The 25,880-nt window shown below is 33.3% G+C and overlaps 1 protein-coding gene across 8 annotated transcripts in view; it reads left to right on the forward strand.

Annotated features, from left to right (window-relative positions):
* Exoc1 (exocyst complex component 1) overlaps positions 1 to 25,880 on the forward strand; it is a 49,843-nt gene that overhangs the window by 13,495 nt on the left and 10,468 nt on the right. For 2 of the 8 annotated variants that reach the window (XM_019209971.2, XM_033758842.1), the window contains exons 5-15: positions 201 to 221; positions 1,743 to 1,930; positions 3,854 to 4,081; positions 4,272 to 4,404; positions 4,829 to 4,938; positions 5,632 to 5,685; positions 12,130 to 12,279; positions 18,632 to 18,737; positions 22,515 to 22,559; positions 23,744 to 23,907; positions 24,485 to 24,592. In XM_019209971.2, the coding sequence (XP_019065516.1) occupies positions 201 to 221; positions 1,743 to 1,930; positions 3,854 to 4,081; positions 4,272 to 4,404; positions 4,829 to 4,938; positions 5,632 to 5,685; positions 12,130 to 12,279; positions 18,632 to 18,737; positions 22,515 to 22,559; positions 23,744 to 23,907; positions 24,485 to 24,592 (1,307 nt within the window). The remainder of the gene's footprint in view (positions 1 to 200; positions 222 to 1,742; positions 1,931 to 3,853; positions 4,082 to 4,271; positions 4,405 to 4,828; positions 4,939 to 5,631; positions 5,686 to 12,129; positions 12,280 to 18,631; positions 18,738 to 22,514; positions 22,560 to 23,743; positions 23,908 to 24,484; positions 24,593 to 25,880) is intronic. The other 6 variants (XM_019209973.2, XM_033758840.1, XM_019209972.2 and 3 more) reach the window with 6 other exon arrangements.

Raw genomic sequence — 25,880 nt, forward strand, 5'->3', positions numbered from 1 at the left:
AGAAAAACAAACCCTGAAAATTTCTTTTTTTGTGGATCTTTTCACTTTGTAGTTAATTTTAATGTTGGCTTTGAACCTTAATTTAGCATGTTCAAATGAGATATGGGTAGTATTTTAAAATTTTAAACCTGTGTGCTTTCTACCCAGCTAATATTCTTTGCTTACTTTCCTCTGCTTTTTTCATACTATTTACTCTCCAGAACTGCCTAAAGTTACAGAAGGTGCGTAACACCTTTTCTTCTTATTCTATTCCATGTGTTTTTATTATGTGCCATTGTAATATTGGTTGCATATTTTATGAAGTTGTGTACAGAATAAATTTATTACAAAATCCATATAGTAATAAAATTAATAGTAATATCTGCTGCTGGCTTCCAAAGAACTATTTCAGGATAGATAAAATACCTGAAGCTTTTACCATGGTCATTTAAAACATCTGTTTATTTGAAATCTCTAGTATTCAGTATGGCTTGGGCAGTTCCTGCCCCCTAGTGGCTAATAAGCTGTCATACCTGACGATTTAACATTTCCAGAGGAGCTGAGAGATGGCCTCAGTCAAAGGAGGAGGAACTCAGTGATGCCGCCTGACAATTCATATTCATGTACATTGGTCTCTAATTACCAGGACAGAAAGTTCAGTCTTCTTTTTTTCCTGGGATGTAACTAAAAATGCGTAATTTCTTACCATTCTTTAGTGTAGATCCTGTTACTTTGAAATAGCTGGTTTTTGCTCTGGGTCAAATGAATGTATTTCCAGTTGCACTGAATGTAAATGTTCATTTTCATGTAAAATACTAAATACTAAAAGCATGCAGAGTTTGTAATTTAAATTGTGTCCTGGTAAGTCTATGAATATCAATAACTTTATTTAGATTTATAAAACAATTTCTTGGGGTTAAAAATTATTCTTTCATCTCTCCTAACCCCTAGCCATCTATAAATGACCATGTGCTAAGTGTATTCTCTCAAAAGTAGACTGAAACATTTATCCAGAAAGCACTTCAGATTTGATCTCTTGGTCCTTACTTATAAAGTATGAAGACCAATGACATTTTTATAATTTCAAACCACCTGGTTATTGTTGTTCTTATATTTGGGTTACTAAGAAAGATTCTGTAGCCTGTCTTTATTGATGCACGTGAAATTTTTAAACAACAACAAAATATATATATATATATATATATAAATTCAGTTAATATTTGTAGTGTTCAGAACAGATTGTGGATTATATATATATATTTTTTTACTTCAATTAAAATTCATTCAAAAGGAAAAAACATAGTCAAAGAATTAAAGATCAAAAACAAAAGAAAATCACTGCAGGGAGAGGAAAGCAAATTGTTTTCATGTATATTGAATTCACTGTCATTGTTTTATTAGAGCAACAGCCACCTCAGGTAGGAAAAAACATTAGGTTTGTTTTCTTGTGTTTTAGAGCTTTGTTTATGTATTTTAAATTAATTGTGTTTGGAGAATTTGTGACTAAAGTCTGTTTAACACTTAAAAACCATATATTAGACTCATGCCTTTTAATTGTTACTTTTTAGAACTTTATTTCATTGAAATATGTAATTCTTTATCGAAATAAGGTTTGACTTTTTTCATATATTTTTGCCTCATTCTCCCATGTTTTTCAGCCTGTAAATGTTACCTAAGCTTCTTACAATTGAGCTTCCTCACTGTAAATACCATGCTGTAGTCCTTCCTATTTTTTGACTATTTTGAATTTTTACCCCATTAAGAATCTGTTCCAAGTGGAGAAAATCAGAGTGTAACAGGCGGGGATGAAGAAGCCGTAGATGAGTACCAAGAATTAAATGCAAGAGAAGAGCAAGATATTGAAATAATGATGGAAGGCTGCGAGTATGCAATCTCTAATGCTGAGGCCTTTGCAGAAAAGCTATCCCGAGAGCTGCAGGTGCTAGACGGGGTAAGACTTTCTTGTAATCTATGAATAAGTGATGTGTAGCAGATTGAGAAGGCAATGTTCATATTTTACTGCCTCAGCACTTCAGCCTTTAGAGTGTGATTATTGCTGTCTCTAAGTACATTACCAATTCCATCAGTCTTTTACTGTTCTTGTTCAAAGAGAGAACTATTCCCATTTAAGCCAGTCAAGTCATTTGGCTGAGAGTCTAGATTTTGGAAGGTTCTTGATCTAAGTGGTGGAAGAAAAAGGTAGACAACCAAAAACCGTCTTTGAGATTAACTCCCCTGGACTTTGAACTACCTCAGAATAGTTCATTGCCAAAAAATACTATTTTCATGGTTTGGGGAAGAAAATAGTACAAATTAGAATGAAATAAATGAGTCATTTACCAAAGGGAGCAGAATAAGTGTGAAAACAGAAGTGCCAGGGGAAAAAATGATCTCAGACCTGCCCACTAAATAGAACCTTTTAATTTGTATTCACATTTTACGAGTCTATAGTCTAAGTGCACTACACCATTTATGTGAGAATAATCTAAAACAAATCATTTGGTGGTTTTTTGTTTGGCACTAAGAAAAGGTAAGCATTCAAGCAATTCTTCATAGAATAAGGAACATTACAAAGACTTAAAAAGTTTGGGTGCATTATACATGAAAGGTACAGAAGTCATGGGATCTTACTCAGGTCTTTAGAACTTCATGAATAATCCAAGCTTAAAAGTTCACAAAACTCACTGAAAGCAAAGGCTAGAAGAGATTCCAAGATGTTAAGGTGAAAATTGTCCTGGGCAGATTCAAAGCTCGGCTCTGTTACTTAAGAGATGTGACGGGCTCTGAACCCTACTGACCCTTAAGATTTGGGCTGCACTTGACAGTGGAGTTGTTGTGAATAATATATAAAATAACTGGTGTAAAATTATAGTATCCATCGTACAGGGATATTCTTTTAATACTTGTCCTAGTTTTTCATCATCCCATGTTACTCAAAGAGAGAATTATTCCCATTTAAGCCTTAATATGGCTTAGAGATTTATAGATATCTATTCATATAGATATCTATAGATATATCTATAGATACATATTTTTTAAAATTTTTTTCAAACTAGGATCGAACTCAGGTCCTTTTGCTTATGAGACAGGCACCGGAACCACTGAGCCAGATCCTAGGCTATATTTTATTTTCTAGTTAATAATGCATTATGTTCGAAATCATCATGTTACTTTGCAGTTTAATTCTACATTTGATAGCTTCCTTATTTCAGAGAATTGTAAATCAATAGCCAGAACATTTAGAAAATAGTGATAAGGGATGGTGGTTTATAATTGTGTTGTTTGGGTAAAGAAACAACATAGTATAGTTGCAAATAAAAGAGAAAAAGAAAAATGATGACGGAACTTTTTTGTCCACTTTCTTTTCCACTTCTGATTAGAGCTGAAACAGTCATATTAGTTATAAATTAGTTCTGTGTACCCTTCACATGCTGGTATAACAGGCTTCTGAACTAAGGTGTCATGTAGATGAGTAGGCTTTCATTTAGGACTTCACACAAACATTAAGAAGTATGAAACATTTTGTGGTACTAGAAGAAATGTTAGAGATGACATGGCCTAAAGGCCTTAAATTTGCAGAACTTACAATGTAGCTCTACTGGTGACACATCCTGGGGTAGAATTCTACTTGGCAGTCTGCACAAATACAGAATGCTAAGGCATGGTCCCTGACCTTGATGTAGAGAGACAAGTGTAACACCATGAAATGTGTTGTAAAAAGTGAAACAAACAAAATGATAAAACTAAAGCAGGTGTGTAGTTATCTATCAGTTTTTGTACTCTGCTTTCAAAAAGATTTAGTAACACTCCATCTTTATGCGTATTTCACACATTTAAATAATATGAAGTGTTATTTTTGTCTTTCAATGTATAGGCCAACATCCAGTCAATCATGGCCTCTGAAAAACAAGTGAACATCCTGATGAAGCTGCTGGATGAGGCATTAAAGGAGGTGGATCAGATTGAGTTAAAACTGAGCAGTTACGAGGAAATGCTCCAAAGTGTGAAGGAACAAATGGATCAGATCTCTGAAAGTAACCATCTAATCCATCTTAGTAACACTAATAATGTGAAACTCCTATCAGAAATAGAGTTCCTTGTGGTAAGTATTTTTATAAATACCAAGCAAAACAGAAAAACTAGTGACAATATATAAAACCCATTTATAAACATTTCCTAATTTCTAAGTTAGATTTAAAATAATTCCACAGACCTAGTGACAGAACTGAATAGCATCTTGCCTATAAACACCCCAAAGTTATATGTGCAAGTGGTATATTTGCATATTCCAGAACCACATGGACTTGGCCAAAGGCCATATAAAGGCTCTTCAGGAAGGAGATCTTGCTTCTTCCCGAGGCATTGAGGCCTGCACCAATGCTGCTGATGCCCTTCTACAGTGCATGAACGTAGCTCTTCGACCAGGTATGTTCATTAAGGTGAATGAAATTTGACCAAGAATTGAAATTGAGACTCTAAGTTGATATAAAGATTTTTGACAAGAAGTAACATGGCCCAAGTGGTTACATTATTAGCTATTTAAAGAAGTTGCACTTATTTCCCGACATGTTTCTATAGATACTGAGTATTTTTTTATTCAGTTCTTTCTTATTGACCACCAGTGACTCTGACTGACCCCTGGTATTTCTTTAGTGCTGTCTACAAAACTTAGCACAAAATAGATGCTTTGGTTAGACAGGAGAACAGATGGCTTTTCTAGATCATGGTTCTTAAACTTGAGTGTGTTTCAGAATCACCTAGAGGGTCTATTAAAACTGTCATGTTTAGTGAATACGTCAAGGAAATCTTTTATCCTTATTAAGTCAGTCAAGCAATGTTCTGATTTCAGGCCATGACATGCTTCTGGCAGTCAAGCAGCAGCAGCAACGCTTTAGTGATTTACGAGAACATTTTGCCAGGAGACTGGCCAGTCACCTCAACAACGTTTTTGTTCAACAGGTAACTTTACTTTATTAAAACTGGAATATTTCTGTAGCTTCTTTGTATTACCTTAAACTTAAATTCTCACAAAACTTTAAAGTGTTCAGTTGGGCTTGAAATATGTTCCTTCTCACATTTATTTGATTTTAGGATTTTGAAATACATGCCTATTTGCTTATAAAGAAACTGATTGTATATATCAAATAAATGTTTGTTTTAATTACACATAGCATATAGACATTCGTATTTATAAAAATCAAAACTTAACTATATTTACTATTGAACTCATTTTCTTTTTCAATATTTTGAGGTGTGAACCAGGATTTAATTCAGTATTTTAATGTTTCATTGGCTCTGTATTTATATATGTAATGTACATATGAAAAGCTAACTCAGCTATAAACTTAAGTTGATTTGATATTCATATAAATGTTTTGCCTTCTTTTCAGCATGGAAAGGGATGTTTCAATAATATATTAATAACATCAAATACCTTATATAAGTTTGAATAGAAGGCATTTTAATGTCAGGTATAATAAAATAAACTAGGTTTCTTATGTTTTTATCTTATGTTATTGAGAATACTGAGTAGAAAAATTGGGGGGAAATCTTACTCATCAAGAAATGCTGTCTGAAAACATTGCTTTGATGTCATTTGCACTGTGCAATATTTTGAAACAATTGTCTTTACTATGTTTTATTTCCAATTAGTTTACTCAGGCCCTCCTTCAACTCTATAACAGGTCCTACTTTCTTTCGGTTCCTGTGAGTACATCAAATTTGGCTGAAGCTTCTCTGATTTTTTTTCTCTAAGAAGTTCACTAAACTTAGCAGAATCTTAGCTTACAGCATAACTTACTGATTTAAGCTACCTGTTAACCATATTTGTAGTGGTTTTTTAATGTCCTAAAGCAGGACTAATTTTGACCAAAAAGGCACTTACTGTCATTCTGCTTGCCTTTCTTCTGTCATTCTTTGACTCACTCATTTGCCTGAGTTAATTGTTTATTTGCCAGGTGGTTGAGATTCATACTAAATATTGACTTGGGATAAATGAGAGGCTGATCCTGCCCTCCGGTAGCTCATAAGCTAGGGAAGGGAGACAGACAGATGTAGTCAGGAAGGACAGATGTTGTGACGGTGGTACTACTGTGGGAGCATAAAGGAGGCCCACCTAATAAGCATGAAAAGGAACATGAGGGCAGACTCCCTCAACATTTCCCTCGAGAAAAAAAATAAACTTAAAAGCCACATAGAAAACTAATTCACATTTTCCTTAACGTCATTATTTTAGTAACATCTATTTCTACATGATTCTTTAGTTTTAAAAATGACACTATTGACAATGATGTTACACATATTTGTGGATGATATTGAAACTACCAGTCATAAACAACAGTTCTTTTATACCTTTTTATCTGTTTGTTATAGCATGCATTTACTTATGATTGTCCTTCTTTGCCTTAAACTAATGCCATTGTTTAATGTGAATGCTTCCCATTTCTGAAAATCTAATGTATATTGTTACATGTGAGTGCTGTGTGTGTTAAAACTGAAAAGAGTTTCTGTGTTGGATTCAGAGCATCAGGTCATCAAGCAAAAGAACTGAGAAATATGAGTATTTCTATTCCTAGTTAGAGGACAAACAAGCAGGGAAAACAGCATATTACAGTACCATTGTTTAATGTGAATGCTTCCCATTTCTGAAAATCTAATGTATATTGTTACATGTGAGTGCTGTGTGTGTTAAAACTGAAAAGAGTTTCTGTGTTGGATTCAGAGCATCAGGTCATCAAGCAAAAGAACTGAGAAATATGAGTATTTCTATTCCTAGTTAGAGGACAAACAAGCAGGGAAAACAGCATATTACAGTACATCTCTTTGTCACTTCCCCAATTGTATTCTATTATGTATTTCTCCATCATTCATGTGTTGGGATTACACAATGGCTCCTTTTCCTGAGATGCTTTGAAGGAAGAGTTGAGATTAATGTACTTAAAGCTCTACCAAAGTGTATATAATGGATTGCTGGTTGTAGACCTACGGGTCATAAGTGCTAAAGAAATTTAAGCAAAAGTGGGTTTTCTAATTATTTAAGAATCCAGTGTGGAAATACAGGTAAGATAGGATTTAAACAGTCCATGCAATCAGTTTATAGCAAGTGTAGAGTTGTAACATTTATAAATATTATGTGAACAATTCATTGGAAGTAATCTGTTGATCATAACACAACCGTAATTTAAAGAACACTGATTCCTAGTCTTTTTAAAATTTAGGAGTCAGTAAAATTAAGAAAAATAAAATTGAAAGCCTGACCAAGTCCATCAGGTTTTAATTTGCCAAGTAAAGATCTTTAAAAAATTGCTATCCACTTTTACTTTATTTTAAAATTATCGTTTTGACATCAAAATAGGAAGAACTTAATTTCAGATGCATTTTCCTGACAATACTTATACATATAGTAACTAATGAAACTTAAAATGCATCTTTATGTAATATTCTCTTCTTACTTTGAGTGTGATGTTTCTTAACAGGTAGCTTGCTTCTTTTGGATTCTTTAAATCTTAAACACTCAGCTTCCATTGAGACTTTTACCCATAATTTTTATATTTACTGGGAATCTGTGTATCTAGAAAGACATTCAGCTAAGAGAATTAGGCCAGTTAAAAGGATTATGAGGCCAGGGATGTAGCTTAATTGTGCCGCAGCTGCCTGGCAAGTGCAAGGTCCTGAATTCTATCCCTGGTACACCACCACCCCCCAAAAGGTATTATGGTATTGAAGGCAGGCAGGCTGTCAAATTAAGGCTGATGAAGTTCAGTAGGTATTTACATAATGAATATATCCTTTTGGAAATTTTTTTGGTGGTTTTGGAAACATTTCTTCTGAAAAGGTACTGTTCTCTGCCTGGCCTCCCCACGAGTGCGTGCTTGTGCACACACACACACACACACACACACACACACACACACAGGTTCTACAGAGGCCTTAGAATTTGGTACTTTTGCCTTTAGCAACATGGTGAGGCTGATTATGCAGATACCTTAGAGAAAATGAAAATGAACTAAATACACTGAACTTGAGTACAGCCAGGAAAAGCTAGTTGTGAGATTTTTTTTGCTATATTATTGTTTAGAAATTTTTCTTGAAGCATTTATTTATGCAAATTTCATAAATTTAAAAATGAGTAGTAGACTGCCAGTATTCAATCCAATTTTTTTTAAAAAAATTGTCTCCTTAGGCGCATGTTACATTTTTCTAAACACAGATTGATGTTCTCTGATTTAAAGCTTAGAATATGCTTACAGTCCATTTTCATGATGTTTATTGTAATTTTCCTCAATTTTTTCCTTTAGGAAAATATAAGCACATCATAACATAGAAGGAAAGGGGTCCCCATATCTTGAAAGTTGACTCAAAATAAAACCCAACTATATTGTTTGTGTTAGAAAGTCAGTATAGCAAAGTGTGGTAGGAGTGGGTGTTGGAGCCAAACCTTGTGTTCCAAATTGTGACTCTGCTACCTTTTAGCTGAATGACCTTGAATAAGAGGATTTCCCTCTTTTGGCTGTCTTAGTTGCCTTATCGTAATATTGAGGGTAATAAAAATGTCTACCTCATAGGGTGTTATGAGGATTAGTGTGTTTATATATGTTCAGCACTTAGAATAGTGCTTTGGTTATGGTACTATTCAATGTTAATTTTAGATATAATTCCAGTTAAATGTATATATGTATATGTTTACATATATGCTACTGGACATTTATAACCTGAATTTTTTTATAAAATGTATGACAGATGAATATGATTTTTTTAAATTATGTTAATAATAGTTTTTCTATTTTAAAATGAGAAAATATATTACAATGTTATTATTGTATATAAAGATTAGAATACATAAAGTATCTAGGAAGGTAGACATTCAGTAAATTTTTTGTTATTTATTATTTATAATAAATTTTATAAACAGTGTCTTAGTTTTTAAACACATAAAGAATAAAATTCCGGACCGGAGATTTAGCTCAGTGCTGCTGCTGCATACCTCACAAGCACAAGGTCCTGAGTTCAATCCCCAGTACCAAAAAAAAGAATAAAATTCGTTATACATTGGAGTTCTACACATGATAGTTGGGATATTGCTACTTAAACAATTTAAATGATTTTCTTATTTTCTACAGTTATTTTGGAACCATTTTGTCTAATTTCAGTCTTTTTTGTAAACATTAATAGCATCTTATCTAAGTCATAACAGTTTGAGGGTGATATGTTAGAAGTGAATTTTTCAGGTGATGGTGATGTGAAAATGCTAAGAAAACTTAGAATAGTAATGTACGTGGAAGTGCTCTCTGTAAAGTGTAAAATCTTCTATAAATGTTTAATATTAATTCTTTCATTTTTAGAAAAGATTTTTAATAACTTTTTTAACCTTAGAGTAAATAATATAACATAGCATGTAATAGAGTAAACAATAGAAGAACATAAACAATAATTTTGAATCTTGAATCACTAAGAAAAATTAATGAGGAAGATTGTTTTGGATAATGAAAATATATCTAACATTAATAAAAACAATATTTGGAAAACATTTGTAAGATATAATAAGCCTGTCAAATAACCTTCCCTTTTTATCATTATAACTTAGGCACATCATTTCAAGACACTAACCAACTTAAAACTAATATCTGTATACTTTATAACTTACATGTGAAATTCTATAAAATTCTGATAATCCTTCTGAGGCCACAATTTAAAAACATTGCTTTAATATATATTTATATTGAAATGTTGATGACTGTATAGATATGGTTCAATGATAATACCTGCATGTTTTATTTAATATTATTAATTTTGTTCATGTTTATTATTATCCTTTACTTCACCCAGAGTGCCCAGGTATTCCAAATATGTAGAATTGTAGACCTTAGGTATTAATAAGTCTCTAGGTAGATAGGATTGTTTTAGCGATCCAGAAAAAAACATCCACACAGGTTCATTCTTCCTTACCCAGACCTCTTGGAATCAGTTTGTTTTTAGAATTTTTCTGATTTTAGAAAAGTAGTATGAAGTGTATACTGTATATTATGTTATATAACTACTCCAATCAAGTATATGATTCTACAGCCAAAAATATGAGTAGTTATTCAAAATAAATATCTACCCCCATGTCAGTTCAGGTCAAGTTTACCATTTAGGCACCAAACTTGAACTGAATTTTGGATGCTACAATTTACCCAGAAGGTCATGGGGCCTGTATATATGATGTACCTTATATGTTATATCTACGATAGCTGTGAACTTTGGTTGCTTCTGTATTCTGCTTCTTCTTATTGTCTACTTTTGTTCTACTTTTCTGCCATCTCTAGCCAAATTTCCCAAGTTAGCCTAAGTAAGTAGGTATGAGTAAGACAGATTGTGAAAGGTACATATTGGTTGACCCACACAATTTTATATGTAATTTCTATATAATGGGTCCTTCCTATTTTTCTATTTCCATTTTGTTTTCTATTTCCATTTTAAATTGGAGATATAATCTCACATGAAGGAAATTTTCCAACAAACTGACTTGAAAAATTTAATGAGAAAAAGACTCAGATAATGGTGAAGGTCTTTAGTACTTTAAATATCTTTTGCTTCCATCTCTCTTACTCTGAGTGTACTTCTCAGTCATTATGGAATGCTTTATTCTGTGGACCAAGACATTTTCTTTCTGGATACTCTGTGTTTAAAAGAATCTTTTTTAAGTCCATAACTATTAAGTTCTTATTTTGTGTACTGTGTATAATGTCTATATAATAAAGCATAGATTAAAAAATATTTTAAATTAAAAGAATTATTTAAATTCAGAGTATATTATGATAATGTATCAGTTGGCATCATACGTATTTTTTACTTTACCACAAATACGTCTACCCCCCAAATTCACCAGTGTTTGTCATTTTAATACAGTTTTGCAAAATGCTAACAAATAACTTCTGACTATCTGGGCAAGTGGCTTTGAGTAAATCTGGCTTATATTGCCTTTTGATTGTTTTTGGGAAATTATACTTTCAAGAGAAATCAACTTTTTGAATCTTTCAATTCCTGTGTCTTAGACTTGGATTTCAAGTTCATGGACAAATGCTAAGTAACAAAGGAGAACTAGATTGTTCAAAAGTGGGCTAGGAAGTTTTTTGTTTTTTTTTTTTAATACTAGCAGCTAGTAGGCAGTTGCCATTTTTTAAGTCTGGCAAAGATGGATTTGCTTGACGTATTTTTAAAAGGCTGAAATGAGACTCAGATAACTAAAGTTCTAATCTAGCTTTTTTCCTTTGTGACCTGAGTAAACAACTTAATCTTTGGAGCCTCAGTTTCTTCTAGAAAATGATTTTTGGATCAGATTATGTACCAGGTTTATATTTTCTAAAGCAACAGTTAAGATACATATTGTGTTGGCCGGGGATTTAGCTTAGTGGTTCCACCATCTGCCTCGCAAGCACAAGGGCCCGAGTTCAATCCCTGGTACTAAACAACAACAACAATACATTGTGCCTAAAACTGTGTGTTAGCTTATTAATTTAGTTATGTAAAAGTCTCATCAAGGTTTAAAAATAAAATCATATATAATTAGCTATTTAACAGTCACTTTAATGGAAAAATTAAAATTACAGTTATTAGGAATTATCCTAGAAAGCCAAATATATAGTCATCTTGCTCTAAAGTTCTATATCATGTATATTGATTGTTAAAATGTGTTAAATGTTATAGACTGTAATGGAAATAACATTACGTAGACATTTTTTGAATGACTTCCCAATTTTATAAATTATAAAATGATATGGTATGAAATAGAAAAGCTTGATTAAAACATTCATTCTCAGCACCTTTAAAACATGGAATGGTGGATTTATCAGAGTGACATTCTTGAATGTTTGTGATTTTATGGGTAGTATAAAGTTGATATACGCAGGATGATGTAAGTCAAGTAAGTACTTGGTTTTTATTTATCTGTTCTGCTGGCTTTGCCTGGCCACCATTGCTCACATTTTAGAATTTGCAATTATAGCAATGTTTCTTTGAGTTGTGGGTGATAACTGTACTTACTCACTCCAGGGTCATGATCAGAGTTCAACTCTAGCTCAACACTCTGTTGAACTGACTACTTTTAGAATTTGCAATTATAGCAATGTTTCTTTGAGTTGTGGGTGATAACTGTTTACTTACTCACTCCAGGGTCATGATCAGAGTTCAACTCTAGCTCAACACTCTGTTGAACTGACTTTACCCAATCATCATCCATTTCATAGAGATTTACTCCGATATGCCAAACTGATGGAGTGGTTGAAGAATACAGATTATGGGAAATATGAGGGACTGACAAAGGTATGGATTTGATATCAGTTATTCACTGAGTACACAGCACAATCTTTTAGAATCAAAAGCTTATGAATTCATTTCTCCAAGTTTGAAATAATGAACTATGTTCTTAGTAAAGCAGAAAATAATTGAATTTTTGAGTGCTTATTAACCCAGGTAATACTAATTTTATTTACTTGGGTGAAGAAGAGCTAAATTTTGAACTTCAGTATAAAATGTGTCAAGCCATACTATACCTAAAGTATCATTTATTTTAGTTCAATGCAATGATTAGGTCCTAAGTTTCTTTATGGGAGTATGAAGATGTATAAACGAGGCATTTACCGCCTAAGAATGTATAAACTGTTCTATTAAGAAAATACAAAATAAGGCCAGGGATTTAGCTCAGTGGTTCCACCGCCTGCCTTGTAAGCACAAGGACCCGAGTTTAATCCCCGGTACCAAAAGAAAAAGAAAAACTACAAAATGCATTTTTATTAGGCAACCATTCTCCTATGCCAGGTACCTGGGGCCAAACAAGCAAGCCCCTACTTCTGAGAAGCTCTAAATCTGATTAGGAAGATTCATACACAAAACAATTAGCAATAAAATTAAGTGCTAGGCTGGAAATGCATTTAAATATGTGGCAGTTTAGAGAATAAAAATCCATGTCCTGAGCTATGGGGAAAACTTCATGTAAAATACTGGACTTCAGTTGAATTTTAAATAATGACTGGGATTAGATGAAACAGAAATAAAACAAATGGCATCTGAAGATGTGAGAGCAAGATGTGCAAAATTGCCTAAAAGTGATCAAAATAGGCCCTGTCGTAGGATGAGGAGGAGGGTTAGCATGGTTAAAGTAGAAATTTCCTACTCTTCTGTGTGAGAAATTATGTTGAAAAAGATGTGGGAGCTAGACACAGTGGCATATGCCTCCAATCCCAGCTCCTCAGTGGGCTGAGGCAAGAGAATTGCATTCCAAGGCAATTTAACAAGAACTCAAAATAAGATACTGTAAGGGCTGGCAATACAGCTTGGTGGTGGAGCACTTACCTAGCATGCACAAGGCCTACATTCAGTCCCTAGTACAGTGGGCCCTCAAGTTACACCTAGCCTGACATACAAATAACTTAGGTTAATTAGGTTAATGGAAGATTCATCTGCCTCTTGTTATCTATAGCATGTACCCAGGTAAACATCCAGATCTCAGCTGTATTGACTTACAACCAACTTAAGTTACAACCAGCCCTTGGGAACTGATCGAGTTTCTAGGCCCTTGAGCATAGGCAAAGATTAGATAGGAAAAATCAATTAAGAACCCATTGTAATAATTCAGATGAACCAAAGTCTTTAACTAGGAGAATGGGAGTAAGAAAATAGAAAATAAAAGCCAAAAGAGGGATTCACCAAAGGCAAGAGCAACAGGATGATGGCAGACTTGCCTGGATTGAAGATCAGGGCAATGGTACATGGTAGTGAATAAAATCAGCAGCTGGGAGGGGCAGAACCATTCATTCATGCATTCTTCACTCAGTAAAGAGGTTAAGCACCTATTATGTACTGACACTGTTACACATAGGGTACAACACTGAAGGAAGCGGTGCATTTTCTAGAGGAGAAAGGCAGACCGAGAAATTAATTATGTTGTATATTAGAAAGTTCTGCTGAGTGTTCTGGGAACACCAGGACATGGGGGATGGTCCATTTTCAAGTGGGGAGGAGTCATGAAGAGGTGATTATTTAAGAACAGATTTTACAGGTAAGTGAGGAGCAATGGGGTTTGCTGGAGGAAGGCTTCCCACAGTAGTATTGCTGTAAGGCACAGTGCATCGGGTGTGCTTGGGAGGAGCAGGGAGGCCAGAGTGGTAGAGTGCAGTGTGCCAAGGTGGAGCCTGAGTGGGTGTACAGCAGAAGGTCTTGTGGATAAGGAAGGGTTGGTTTTACTGTACGTAACATTGAAAGATTCAGTGAGACAGGGGACTTTGAGCAATGGGGTAACATGATCCAGTAACCGAAGCCATCAAGGCAGGAAGCCATAGGGACAGTCCTTTTCTGTCATTTATACTATAACCTTAGTTTAGAACGTGGACTTCTTAGGAATGCTATTCAGCTATAAAGAAGAATGAAATAATGTCATTTTCAGGAAAATTGGTGGAACTTGAGGCTATAATCTTAACTGAAATATATCAGATACAGAAAGTTAAATAACATATGGTTTCTCTTATGAGAAACTTAAAACATGCATAAGTAAAAGTGTAAAGTAAAGGATAAATGGTAGAAGAAGTTGGATCTCTTGTTCCTTTGTTAAAAAAAAATAGAGCTAAAGAATTGCCATCTATCTAACTCAAATATATAAATAGCTAATACTCTTTTGGATAGTGTGGACTAAAAGAGCAATTTCATGGAATTTCTGAGAAACATTTAAAATATTTTTATATTTAAGTGTTTATGAATTTGGAAATTAAAAGAATCAAAGAAATACTTAAATGGTAATAGTTTAATAATTATTATGGCCAGTATGACCCTAAAAGTTATTCTGGAATTGGAAAGAGTGATAGGTTTTATCTTTGTAGGATGAAAGTAGTAAAACTGTTAATATAAAAGCAACTCCTATCCAGTGTCTTTGATTCATGTTTCAGGAGAAGGCCAGGTGTTGGGTAAAGATTTGTGAGAAGGGCCTCTGAATGTGGCTCAGTGACAGAATGCTCATCTACCATGCCTAGGACCCTGGATTCAATCCTCAGCAACACACAGACAGATTTGATACATATGGTACTAAGAAAAGGGCAGATTATGTATTCCTATCAGCAGTGCACTGATGTCAAGATATTTGACCATAGGATATTCTTTTGTACGTACCAAACCATATACATTTTCTCTTTGAAGTACCTTTGCCCATTGAAAGTAAAATTGTGCCGGGCCAGGGATTTAGCTCAGTGGTTCTGCCTCCTGCCTCGCAAGTGCAAGGTCCCAAGTTTGATCCCCAGTACCAAAAATCAAAAGAAAGTAAAATTGGGCTCCCTCTGCTTCTAAACTGAGACCATAAGAAAGGTGACAAAGGTCCTGGTAAAATAAGTAATATTTTAAAAATAATAGAATTATATAACTTTATATATTATATAAGTATCATATATATATATATATTAGTAGTACCTGGGTTCACAATCTGAGTTCTCTCCATGGTGCTGGTCACAAAGCAAACTGGACAAGAACCAAATCTAATTTCCCTATAAGATCAACATTGAGCCTAATCACTGAATTTGATTTATCCAACTCAGTTTGTGGCCAGCATCATGGAAAGAATCAAGTTTGGGAACCAAGGAACCACTGTATTTGTATAACTTTTATATTATATATATTTATATTATATAGAAAATTCAATAATTTTATATAATATTATGTAAATAATACTTTTAAACATTTTTTGAAAAAAGTTTCATCTCCTGAGGTGTTTGTATACATCTCATCCAGCTAGCTGTTTTAGGTAAGATGATTTTTGTTTCTCGGAATTAGTCTGTTAAGTATTATGCAACTCTGCTACTGTATTTTTTCCTGTTCTGTTTTGTTTTCATTCAACAGAATTCTGATTTGGAGACATCTTAAAGAAAAATATTTACATACTGGAATTTTTTGCCTTTTGAAGTTTTAGAAGGATTAATATTTTGAATAATTAACATAAATTATATCTCTTTAAGACTTTTGTGCCAAGTGCTTTGTCCCCTAGTGAATATTCAAATGAGTAATCAATAAGCTTTTTACCTAATTGTGTTCTCAGTGAGTATTATTGCTTTACGTTACGTATAATGCAGTATTCATGAATGTAATTTAAAATGAAAAAACAAGGCTAGAGCCAGCCTAGTGATGATTTATGGAATCATTTTCTACTCAGAATATTTTTGAGTGATAATATTAATGAGCTTTTTAAATGAAATTGACTTACTTCCGAGGAATATTCCTTGATCCTTTGGTTTGAGCTATGTAGCTTATATATTTTTTGCTTCATAATCTAATTTGACTGCTGTCAAAAAGGGGCATTCTATTTTTTTAAAAAAGAAGGAATAAAGGCATGAAAGAAGAAAATAGACAAACCAGTGTTTGTTTCCTAAGAAATAACATCTAGCTGTTTGATTTGTGTGGGTGCACATAGTTCACACTTTTTGGAAAGAATAGGAAAAGCCTGTTCCACATTCTTCAGGAGTAAGAGTCACTCACTGTTATTGTTGCCAGCTATGCTAAGGCTGAATTGAAGCAAAGTCTGTAGCTTGGGTGTACATAGTTACACCCTGTGTAATGTACTTCAGCTGCCCAGATATCCTCCTCCTCAGGACCATGGCCCCTAGCTGTGGCTCTGGTTTATGTATGAAGGGAAATTAATAGAGATGATCTATCCATGATTGGGTAGAAAATGATCTTTCTTCACTTACTAATCAAGATTGGCAGACTTGAAGATTACTAGAGATCTCTCAACCTTGGTTCCATATTTGTAGAATTGGCCTTATTTTGTAAAGAAAAAAATCATGGTCAGCTCTAGAAGACTTTATAGACAGCACAAAATAAAATTGAAAAGACTGACTCAGATAACATTTTAACTCAGGGTAGTTGAATTTCAAGTTAGGTGCTAGCAGGAATATATACCCAGTAAGACATCTTTCATTATTCAGTAAATGAATGAATTGATACAGTATCACCTGTCTGGCAGTTAATGAGTTTTATTGAGTATCAGGAAGAAAGGTAGCCAGTCACTTAAGTCCCATTGAAAAACTGAGGCAGCCCAATGAAATATGAATTAAATTTTATATTTGCTTTTAAAATTATATAAAACATGGAAAAGAATTGCCCATTTGATTTAACTTTTTTACAGACTTTTTGTTTTTCATTTTTTCTTGGTACTGAAGATTGAACCCAGGGCTTTAGCAGTGAACTACATCCCCAGCCTTCCCGTCCTTCCTCCCTTCCTCCTTTCCTTCCTTCCTTTCTTCCTTCCTCTGTTTCTTCTTTATATTTCGAGATGGGGTCTCATTAAGTTGCTAAGTTGCCCACAGTGAGTTCAAACTTGTGATCCTCCTGTCTCAATCTCACAGAGTGCTGGGTTTACAGGAGTGCACCACTACCCTGGTTCTTTTTATCAATATTATGTAGGAAATATTTATGACCTACAAATTGAAAAGGGAAAGTATTTTGTTTGATCAAAATACTGTTTTATAAAGTTATAGCTATAAAATATCTAAGAATATCAGTAGTGAACAGGGTAAATATACAAGCATTTACATAATACTTACCTTTTGAGAGGTATGCCTGATCTTTAAGGCATGTTAACCTTTCTAAAAAATGATAATGAAGTTGAAGCTTAGATTGCATGGTAAATTTAGAACAATAGTAAGGAGCAGTTATTCTGCTGCGGATTTATTTAAGTTAGTCAAACTCTGTCTAATGGTATGTAATTTAGGACTTGAGTAAAGGTGTGGTCTCCCACCATTGAGGAATCACTCCTGAGGGCACAAGATATTTTTATGAGATCGTAAGCAGACTGTAGAAATGAATTCCTATGCTAAATAATAGGTGTTTTTATTTAAAGGACAATTAATCAGAGCTGTTTTAATAAAGTTAATTATGAAAATTATGAGATGTACTAATTAAATGCCGACTGAATATAACCTATTTTTGGGTAACTCTCCAGGCTGATAAACACTCAGTGGAAGTAAGTGTTCTCCTTCCTTGCCATTGACACCGTCTGTCTTCAGGCAACATAGCAGCAGTGTGAAGGAAGAGCTATAAAGATCCCTATACCTGGGCTGGGGATATGCTCCATGCCAGTGCACTTGCCTGGCACACCAGATCGCTGGGTTTGACCCTAGCACCACAAAGGGAAAAAAATTATTCCCATATTCTTTGACTTTTGGCAAGCTTGGGAATTATTCCAAGGAAACAATTCATTAGAGACCAAAACTTTATGGTAACATCAGCTATCATAGTAAAACACTGAAACCACTTTCTGGGTCCCATTTTGGGGTATTGGTACACTAGCAAAGCAGAAGAATGCTGTTATTCCAATGCAAGGTAGAAGTGTAATCCCCCTGATTCAAATGTCCTGCCCAGTACAATTGCAACAATATTTAAAATTATATGAAAGGTAATATATAAAAATGAAATAGAAATGTGGTTACATTTGCCTTCCAATTTTTGTAAATTATTAATGCCACCATGTCTATTTAATTTTTTAAAAGATGGAATATAGCCTGCCTTTTATAACTTATGAAATTCATTAGAGTTTTGTACTATAAAATTCAAAATAAGCACAAAGGATTTGGGAGGAGGGTTGAAAAACGTTGTTATATGTGTTTTATTAATGACAAATACTTGTTACATTTATTTTAAGAATTACATGGATTATTTATCTCGACTGTACGAAAGAGAAATCAAAGATTTCTTTGAAGTTGCAAAGGTTAAGATGACTGGAACAACTAAAGAAAGCAAGAAGTTTGGTAAGCATAGGCGTGTGTCGGTCTTCCTTTTAAGAATGGTTTTACTTATGACACATAATTCCTTACTCTTTAAACAAGGTAGAAGATGCAGTAGATTTAATGAAAGAGGAGATCTAATACATTTCATTTTTAGGTATTTCATAGAAATATATATATATATATATGTAAATATGTTTTTACTTATTAAAATTCTACAGTATATTGTATGGCAGCCACTGTATGGTCAAGCTATAACTAAAAATATATTCATAGGAAAAGTACTTGGTGAGAAAATTAAGGATAGTCTGGTAGAGAAAGTATTAGACCAATGTTTAGAGTTCAGTTTCTGATTCCCAAAATGACTTAACAGTTAGAGGTTAGTTACCGATCACTAAAGTCATTACTTTCTATACAGAAATGAAAGTGATTCCTGGCTTCTTACTTTTCACTGGCTATTTTGAATCAAAAAATACAGTTTAAGTATCTCTGCCCTACTAAAGGTCTACAAAAATGTCACCAAAATTTCCCATGATTATAACTTACTTTTCGAAAACAATATATTTGGAACATGTTACTTGTTACTTCTAAATACTTTTAAATGGACAAAAATGTTATTTGAAGAAGTAGCCAGTGAAAATATCAAGCTGAGGAAGTGATGTGCCGAGGCCACGTTCTGCTCTTGCATGCACCATCTCTGGAGTTCCCTCAGGATGGACTTCTGTACCTATTCAAGTCCAGACCTGGCCTTAAAGGGCCACCATACTCCTCCCTGTGTCTGCATAGCTCCCCTTTAGAATAATGAGTTTAGCATTTGCTTGTTGAAAGGAGCCTATGCCTAAGCAACTTTTGTCTTAGGAAACAGGATTGAAAATTGATAGCACGTGTTTCCACTCTTTAGGGCAGAAAGACTATCTTCTGTAGATAATTATTTTTTAAAAAAAAAAATACAACACCAGTATATTTATTATACTAGTCCAGACATTTGAAATGGTTTGAATTTGTGAATATGCTGCAGTTTGGTAAAGGTTCTGATAAGAATCTTGGGATAATAGGCTTTTGGAAACAGAAATGCTAACTCATCCTAAAGGTTAATTGTTCTTAAACAGCAGTGTGTTTATCTTTGTTAATGTTTCACTGTGGATATGTTACATTTTTGTTTTTGTTTTTGTTTTGAGTAAAGAGCATATTATTAATGCAGTTACATGTTTAATGTTTTCATTAAGTATATTTGTCATCACTTGTTAGTGAATCGTTTTTTATTGCTAGATCTCTTCAGTATATAAAAATAAGTCAGATACACATTAAGATAAATGAAATAAAAATGACTTTAAACCAAGTATAATAGTACTTTAAAAGTTATCATTGCATTAACATGAGAACTTAACTTTTTTCTTACTCTTTGAGAAGTTCTTAAATTATCTTGTTAAAAAATATTTTTAATTCACACAATATAGATTTAGAAAGCACTTTTGTAGTCTTTTTTTTTTTTTTGGTTCTAGAGATGGAACTCAAGACCTTGCGCGAGAGAGGCAGCAGAACCTCTGAGCTAAATCCCTGGACCTATAGTCTTAAAACAATGTTAAAGTTCATCTCTTCTATATACCTATTAAATATAAGGAATCAGAGAGTAATTTGTGGCAATTTATAGCCCGAAAGATTATAGTGTCACCCATTTTTATATTAGGGACAGTATAAGAAAAATAATTCAGGAGATGTAAAAACAATTTGGTTCATCTTTGAAACCCTAATTTACTAGCATTTTAAAAGTAAACTTAGAATATAAATCTTTAAAAAAAATTTTTGTGATCCACATTATGTTTAAATGAGTTCTCAAAATTTAGAGAGACATTTCAATGAGTCAAAATTAAGTAAATATAAATAACATTTAAATTTATTTTGCATATTTCTTCCTGTGAAAATGCTAGGTCACAGATGCTGATGACTAGATGTTCATGAGACTAGCAAGATGGAATGTGTCTTGTTAAAGAAAACTATATAATCAGGATAGTATAGATTTAGGCAAATACCTCTCCTTTTGAACAACTCTTAGCTCAAGCCTTAATATTTTCTTAACTCAAATAATTCAAAGTATCTTTTCTTTTTGGCAGGGACTTAATATAGATCATTGGCTTGTCTGATTAAAAGGTTTACTTTGATATCATCAGAGGCTAAGGATTTTTACCCCAGAATTGATATTTTCCTTCGTACTCTACAAAATCATCTGTTTTTTGCTTTCTAAAATTTAAAACCATATATGAGATTTTAGTTCCTTAATATGTACATTTATATAATTATTATTCCCTCTTATATTTAATATTCTGAAATCTTGTAAGTGCAGGGTCAAAATTTATCTTATTGTCTCTCCACTAAATTAAAATCTTACTGATTTCAAGGTAATCTTGAGTTCAAATCTGAATTCAGGAATGATTAGAAGATTAATGCAGTAAATATTTATTAATTACTGTATACTTATATAATTGCCATCATATAATAAGCATTTGTGCTGAGAGTGCAGCAATTATACTGGGTGTTATTTTAAAATAACATTATTTATTTAAAATTTTACCTGAATTTTGTCACTTGGTGCTGATAAATAATACTTTTTGTCAGCCCAGAATTATTATAAGTGCTACTTATTTACTTATTTGTTATTGGCTACTCTAAAAAGTAAACTCTGTGAAATATTAGGCGTTGCCCTGGAACTTGTGAACATAGCATAATGGCATCTTAAAGCCTCTGGATAGTACTGCTCTGATCTGTCAGCTCCCCAATGATTCCTGTCTGCCACTTAACATCCCGGATTCTCATTTCGTATTCCCTTGAGTTTAAGTTAACCCTGAAGGCTGGAATATCTATGGATCACTTGAGGGACAAGTTAGGCCCTTACACTTGAGCTTTTATCTTAAGTGTTGCAGACATAGTGTCAGTTGATGCATTATTCTGTTTCTAAGGTATTTTTAGGTTAAAGTTATATTCCTTAGTTTTCTGTTTCATTCTATGATTTCTTTCTTTTCGCATTAACTTCTAATTTGAGTTTAGAATGTTTCATAGGATAAACTTCAAAATTGATCTATAAATAATACATAGAACAGAGTTTTAAAATAATTGCCAAATGGCCCTAAAGAAGTTAAAATTCCTTCATTAAATGTTCCCTCAACTTTACCCTTCCTTCCATAAATGTTTCCTGATTGTTAGTATTATGATGTGTAGTTTAAATTGTGGGTGTTCACAAGCCCATTATGAAGTAATTCAGCTTGATATTTGGTTTTAATTTTAAAATGGTTTTAAAGCCCCACTTACATATTTTTTTACCAGATGTAGAATAAAATTATTTAGTATATTGATATTCCTTTCAGTAGTGTCAGATTGCTAATGTCCAAGTGTACAACTTCATTCTAATAAATTTCCACTGTATTGTATTATTACTTGGACTACATTTTCTCAGGAAACCAAAGCCTACAAATTTAGTCTTATAAATTTTAAGTGTATGAGCTTTCTAAAGTTAAAAACAATAATAAATCATTTAAAAGTATATGGGAAGGGGTTGACAGATACATTTTTTCCTGAATGTTTGAATAAAAACAGTACATTCAAAGACTAGTAAATTTTTTCTTCTGTGATTTCTCAAGTAGTAGCTGACCAACTAAACATGTGTTTGCATTTCTTGTTACTTGATGCTCATGGTTCTTTGCATGTGTCTTTTAAACTAGCTTTAACTTCCTCTTGTGCATGGTTTGTGCCAATTGCGGTTTATTAACTTGTCTTTGTCTTTGATGCTTGCAACCTAATCCATCCCAGCTACACTGCCTCGAAAAGAAAGTGCTGTCAAACAGGAAGCAGAGAGTGAGTATGCTTAGTGTGTTAGCAGGTATTCTTAATGCATGTTTGATTAATGTCTAGAAATTAGTTCTTTGTCTTGAAAAAGTTAATGCCAGAAATATTGATTGCTCAGAATGGCCAGGTATTGAATAAAGAAAGCTAATATTTTGGTAGTGGTTTGGCTATATCGAAGAAATATATAACACAGTTAAAATTATATGTGGTAAAATTTTGTGTCAAAGATTCTGCAAAGACCATCATACTTCAGAAACCATCATACTTCTGTTTTCAGGCTGCATTTTAAAACTAAAACTTCTTACAAACATGGTCAGATTGTGCATAATAAAGCCAACGTTTATCTTTCATTGTCCTTATTATGTCTTCATTTGTCCCTTCTGACCATGATACTGAATTCTGAATCAAAGCATATTTTCTTCTAAAAACTTAAATTCTTTAAATGTTCTTATTTTAGCTCATGGCTATGATGAATACCTAAAAATAGCTTATAGTATGGTAGTGATATACACATTACATTTCAGTTGTGTTTTAAATGTAAGAAGCCCTCAGAACTTTCTACTTTTCAAATAATTGTTTCACAGTTCACTAATTGGAAAAGCAATTTCTAGGATCAGAAGTATATTAAATTAAATCATATGTAATTGAGGGGTTTTGTAGGGCAAAGTGACCAAATACTGGCAGTTTCAAATCATTCAACCTAATACACTGATTTAATGTGGGGGTGAGACTGGGATATGACAGCTTTCCTTAGAAACATAGCTAGAAACATAGAGTCATGCTAGCTTGTATGCTAACGTGGTACTCAGTGACCTTTGTTCATGTTCCTGTCTTTTAGGTGAGAAAGAAACCCTCATCATCTACTTTAGTCTAGAGATAACACCAGACAGCTTTATCTTTATGATAGGACTAGGCAGAGCATAGACTGTATGATCTTCAAGGACCTTTTAGTCCTTTTGTATGGATCTGTATAGTTTTACTTCTCTTTACAATATACTCTGGAATGTGACACAAATGTTAATGGAAAATAGGGACACTGTACCACCTGTCTCATGTGGTAGACTTGTACACTAACTCACATGAGTCCTGGAAAATCACACAGTAGAAGCTGTCTTGTAGAAGGTAACCCTTATTTATACGCTGGCGTTTTTATTCATGAAGATCACAACTTTCAAAGTTTTATTATTTCTTAGGTCTTCACGGAAGTTCTGGAAAATTAACTGGATCTACTTCTAGTCTAAATAAACTCAGTGTTCAGAGCTCAGGGAATCGCAGATCCCAGTCATCTTCTCTGTTGGATATGGGGAACATGTCTGCCTCTGATCTCGATGTTGCAGACAGAACCAAATTTGATAAGGTAAAATAAAATAACAAGTACTTCTTAAATATTAACATTAGTTATCAGCAGATTGTGATTGCTTACTTGTGTTTAAATATATAGGCTCTTTAGACTATCTTTAAGACATTAACCATGTCTTACTTTCCCATTCTGAATTGAATCTGAAAAATATATACTAACCAAATGACAATTAAAATGTGAATTTTCAATTAAATGACATAAAATCTTTGTTAATGTTTATTTTTTTAAGTCATAAAATGTTTGTATCTCAAAGCTAAGTTGTTTAAACAAGTACAAAGAGGACATAACAGCTTAACCAGTTCATGCACTGTATCAAGTTTTATCTTTGTGTTCCTCTTTCCAGATTTGAAGTGAGTAACTATAAGTTTTATTTTAGGTCTTTTCTATGGCCCAGTAGAACCTTGATAATACTGTATTTACCTGCCAATCTTGGAAGAGTTTGTCTTTGGGAGGCTGTTGAAATTATTGAGAGTCTAGCTCCATGGTCCATGCAGAAGAGTGAATTAAAGATAAAATGTTATTTCAAGCATTTGATACAGTTCTTTCATTATAGAATAATTTTGGTTTTCCTTAGATCTTTGAGCAGGTACTAAGTGAACTGGAGCCCCTATGTCTGGCAGAACAGGACTTCATAAGTAAATTTTTCAAACTGCAGCAACATCAGAATATCTCTGGAACTATGGTATGGCTCAAATTTATCTTGACTAGTATTTATGGCCAGTAACATAATTAACATGTGGTCACGATTTCAGTACCCTAACAGAAAAGGAAAAGATTTGCCATGTAAAGATCTTCAAAACATTACAAATTAATTAAAACAGTGATATTTGGAATTTGGGCATCTGATATTCCAGAATGTCTTAAGCTTCAGTATCCTCCAAATTAGCAAAGGGGACAAGTGTCTGAGTTACCTTTATAAAGAACCTTATTCAAAAAGCAGTTTTAACATATTAGTAGTTACCAAGAGGCGGGGGGATACTGTGGTAGGAAAAAGAAAAGTGAGCCTCAGATCTGAGTCTGGCTGTATCTTGTAATTTTGTTACTAACTAGCTAGAGATCTTAAACCAATTATTTAATCCTTGGTTTTACTCTCCTATAGTGACTATAATGACGCTTAATCAGCATGGCCTTTTGGATGTCAGAAATGTAAGAGAATGAAGTCAGAGATTTTTGTAGAATATTTTGAAAAGCTTAAAACAACAGTACAAATTGACTAAAAAACATAGTTTTGTTGTCTTGGGGATTTTTTTGTTTTTGTTTTTTGTGATCCTAGGAATAAAACCAGGGCCTCGTGCATGTGAGGGGAACACTAGAGTGACTTTTAAGTTAACCAATATATAAAAAGCAGTCATAAATTAAAATTCATTTTTAATAGAAATGGTTAGGATTTCATTGTTGCTGTGATAGTCGTGATAAATGTGCTACTTAGCTTTTGTAAGAATTTTTTATCACATTCTTTTAAACGCTGAAATTTTATTAGAATGTTTGATGAGATTTCCTTAAAATTTTATGTTCTTTTTAAAAAGTTATTTTGGGGCCAGAGATTTAGCTCAGTGGTTCAACCGCCTTCCTTGCAAGCATAAGGACCCAAGTTTGATCCCCGGTACCAAAAAAAAGGTTGTTTTAGACATTTTCTCTTTTTTTTTTGTTGAGCTTGTTTCCCATTCCCAGTACCTATCCAGCCTCCTGTACCCTTCCTCCTCCTCCTCCTTGCCTGTCATGTGCACTCACACAAATACAACTTCTCACCCACAATAATTGTAGCTAAGATCTGAGAACAAAGTATTTCATGAACATTCTTAAATAGTATACTAAATTACATAGTGTCATTGGTAATGCTACCAATAACAAAAAAGTTATTTTTTATAATATATTCTCTCCTAGGCATTTTAGGACTAAGCAGGCTTTTGCTATATATAAACTAGTCAGATTGGTGGTCTTTTATCATGTAAAGTGCCTGAATAATTTTT

Source organism: Fukomys damarensis, unplaced genomic scaffold (genome assembly GCF_012274545.1).
Source record: "Fukomys damarensis isolate Sample0158 unplaced genomic scaffold, DMR_v1.0_HiC HiC_scaffold_35, whole genome shotgun sequence".
NCBI classification, from domain to species: Eukaryota; Metazoa; Chordata; class Mammalia; order Rodentia; family Bathyergidae; genus Fukomys; species Fukomys damarensis.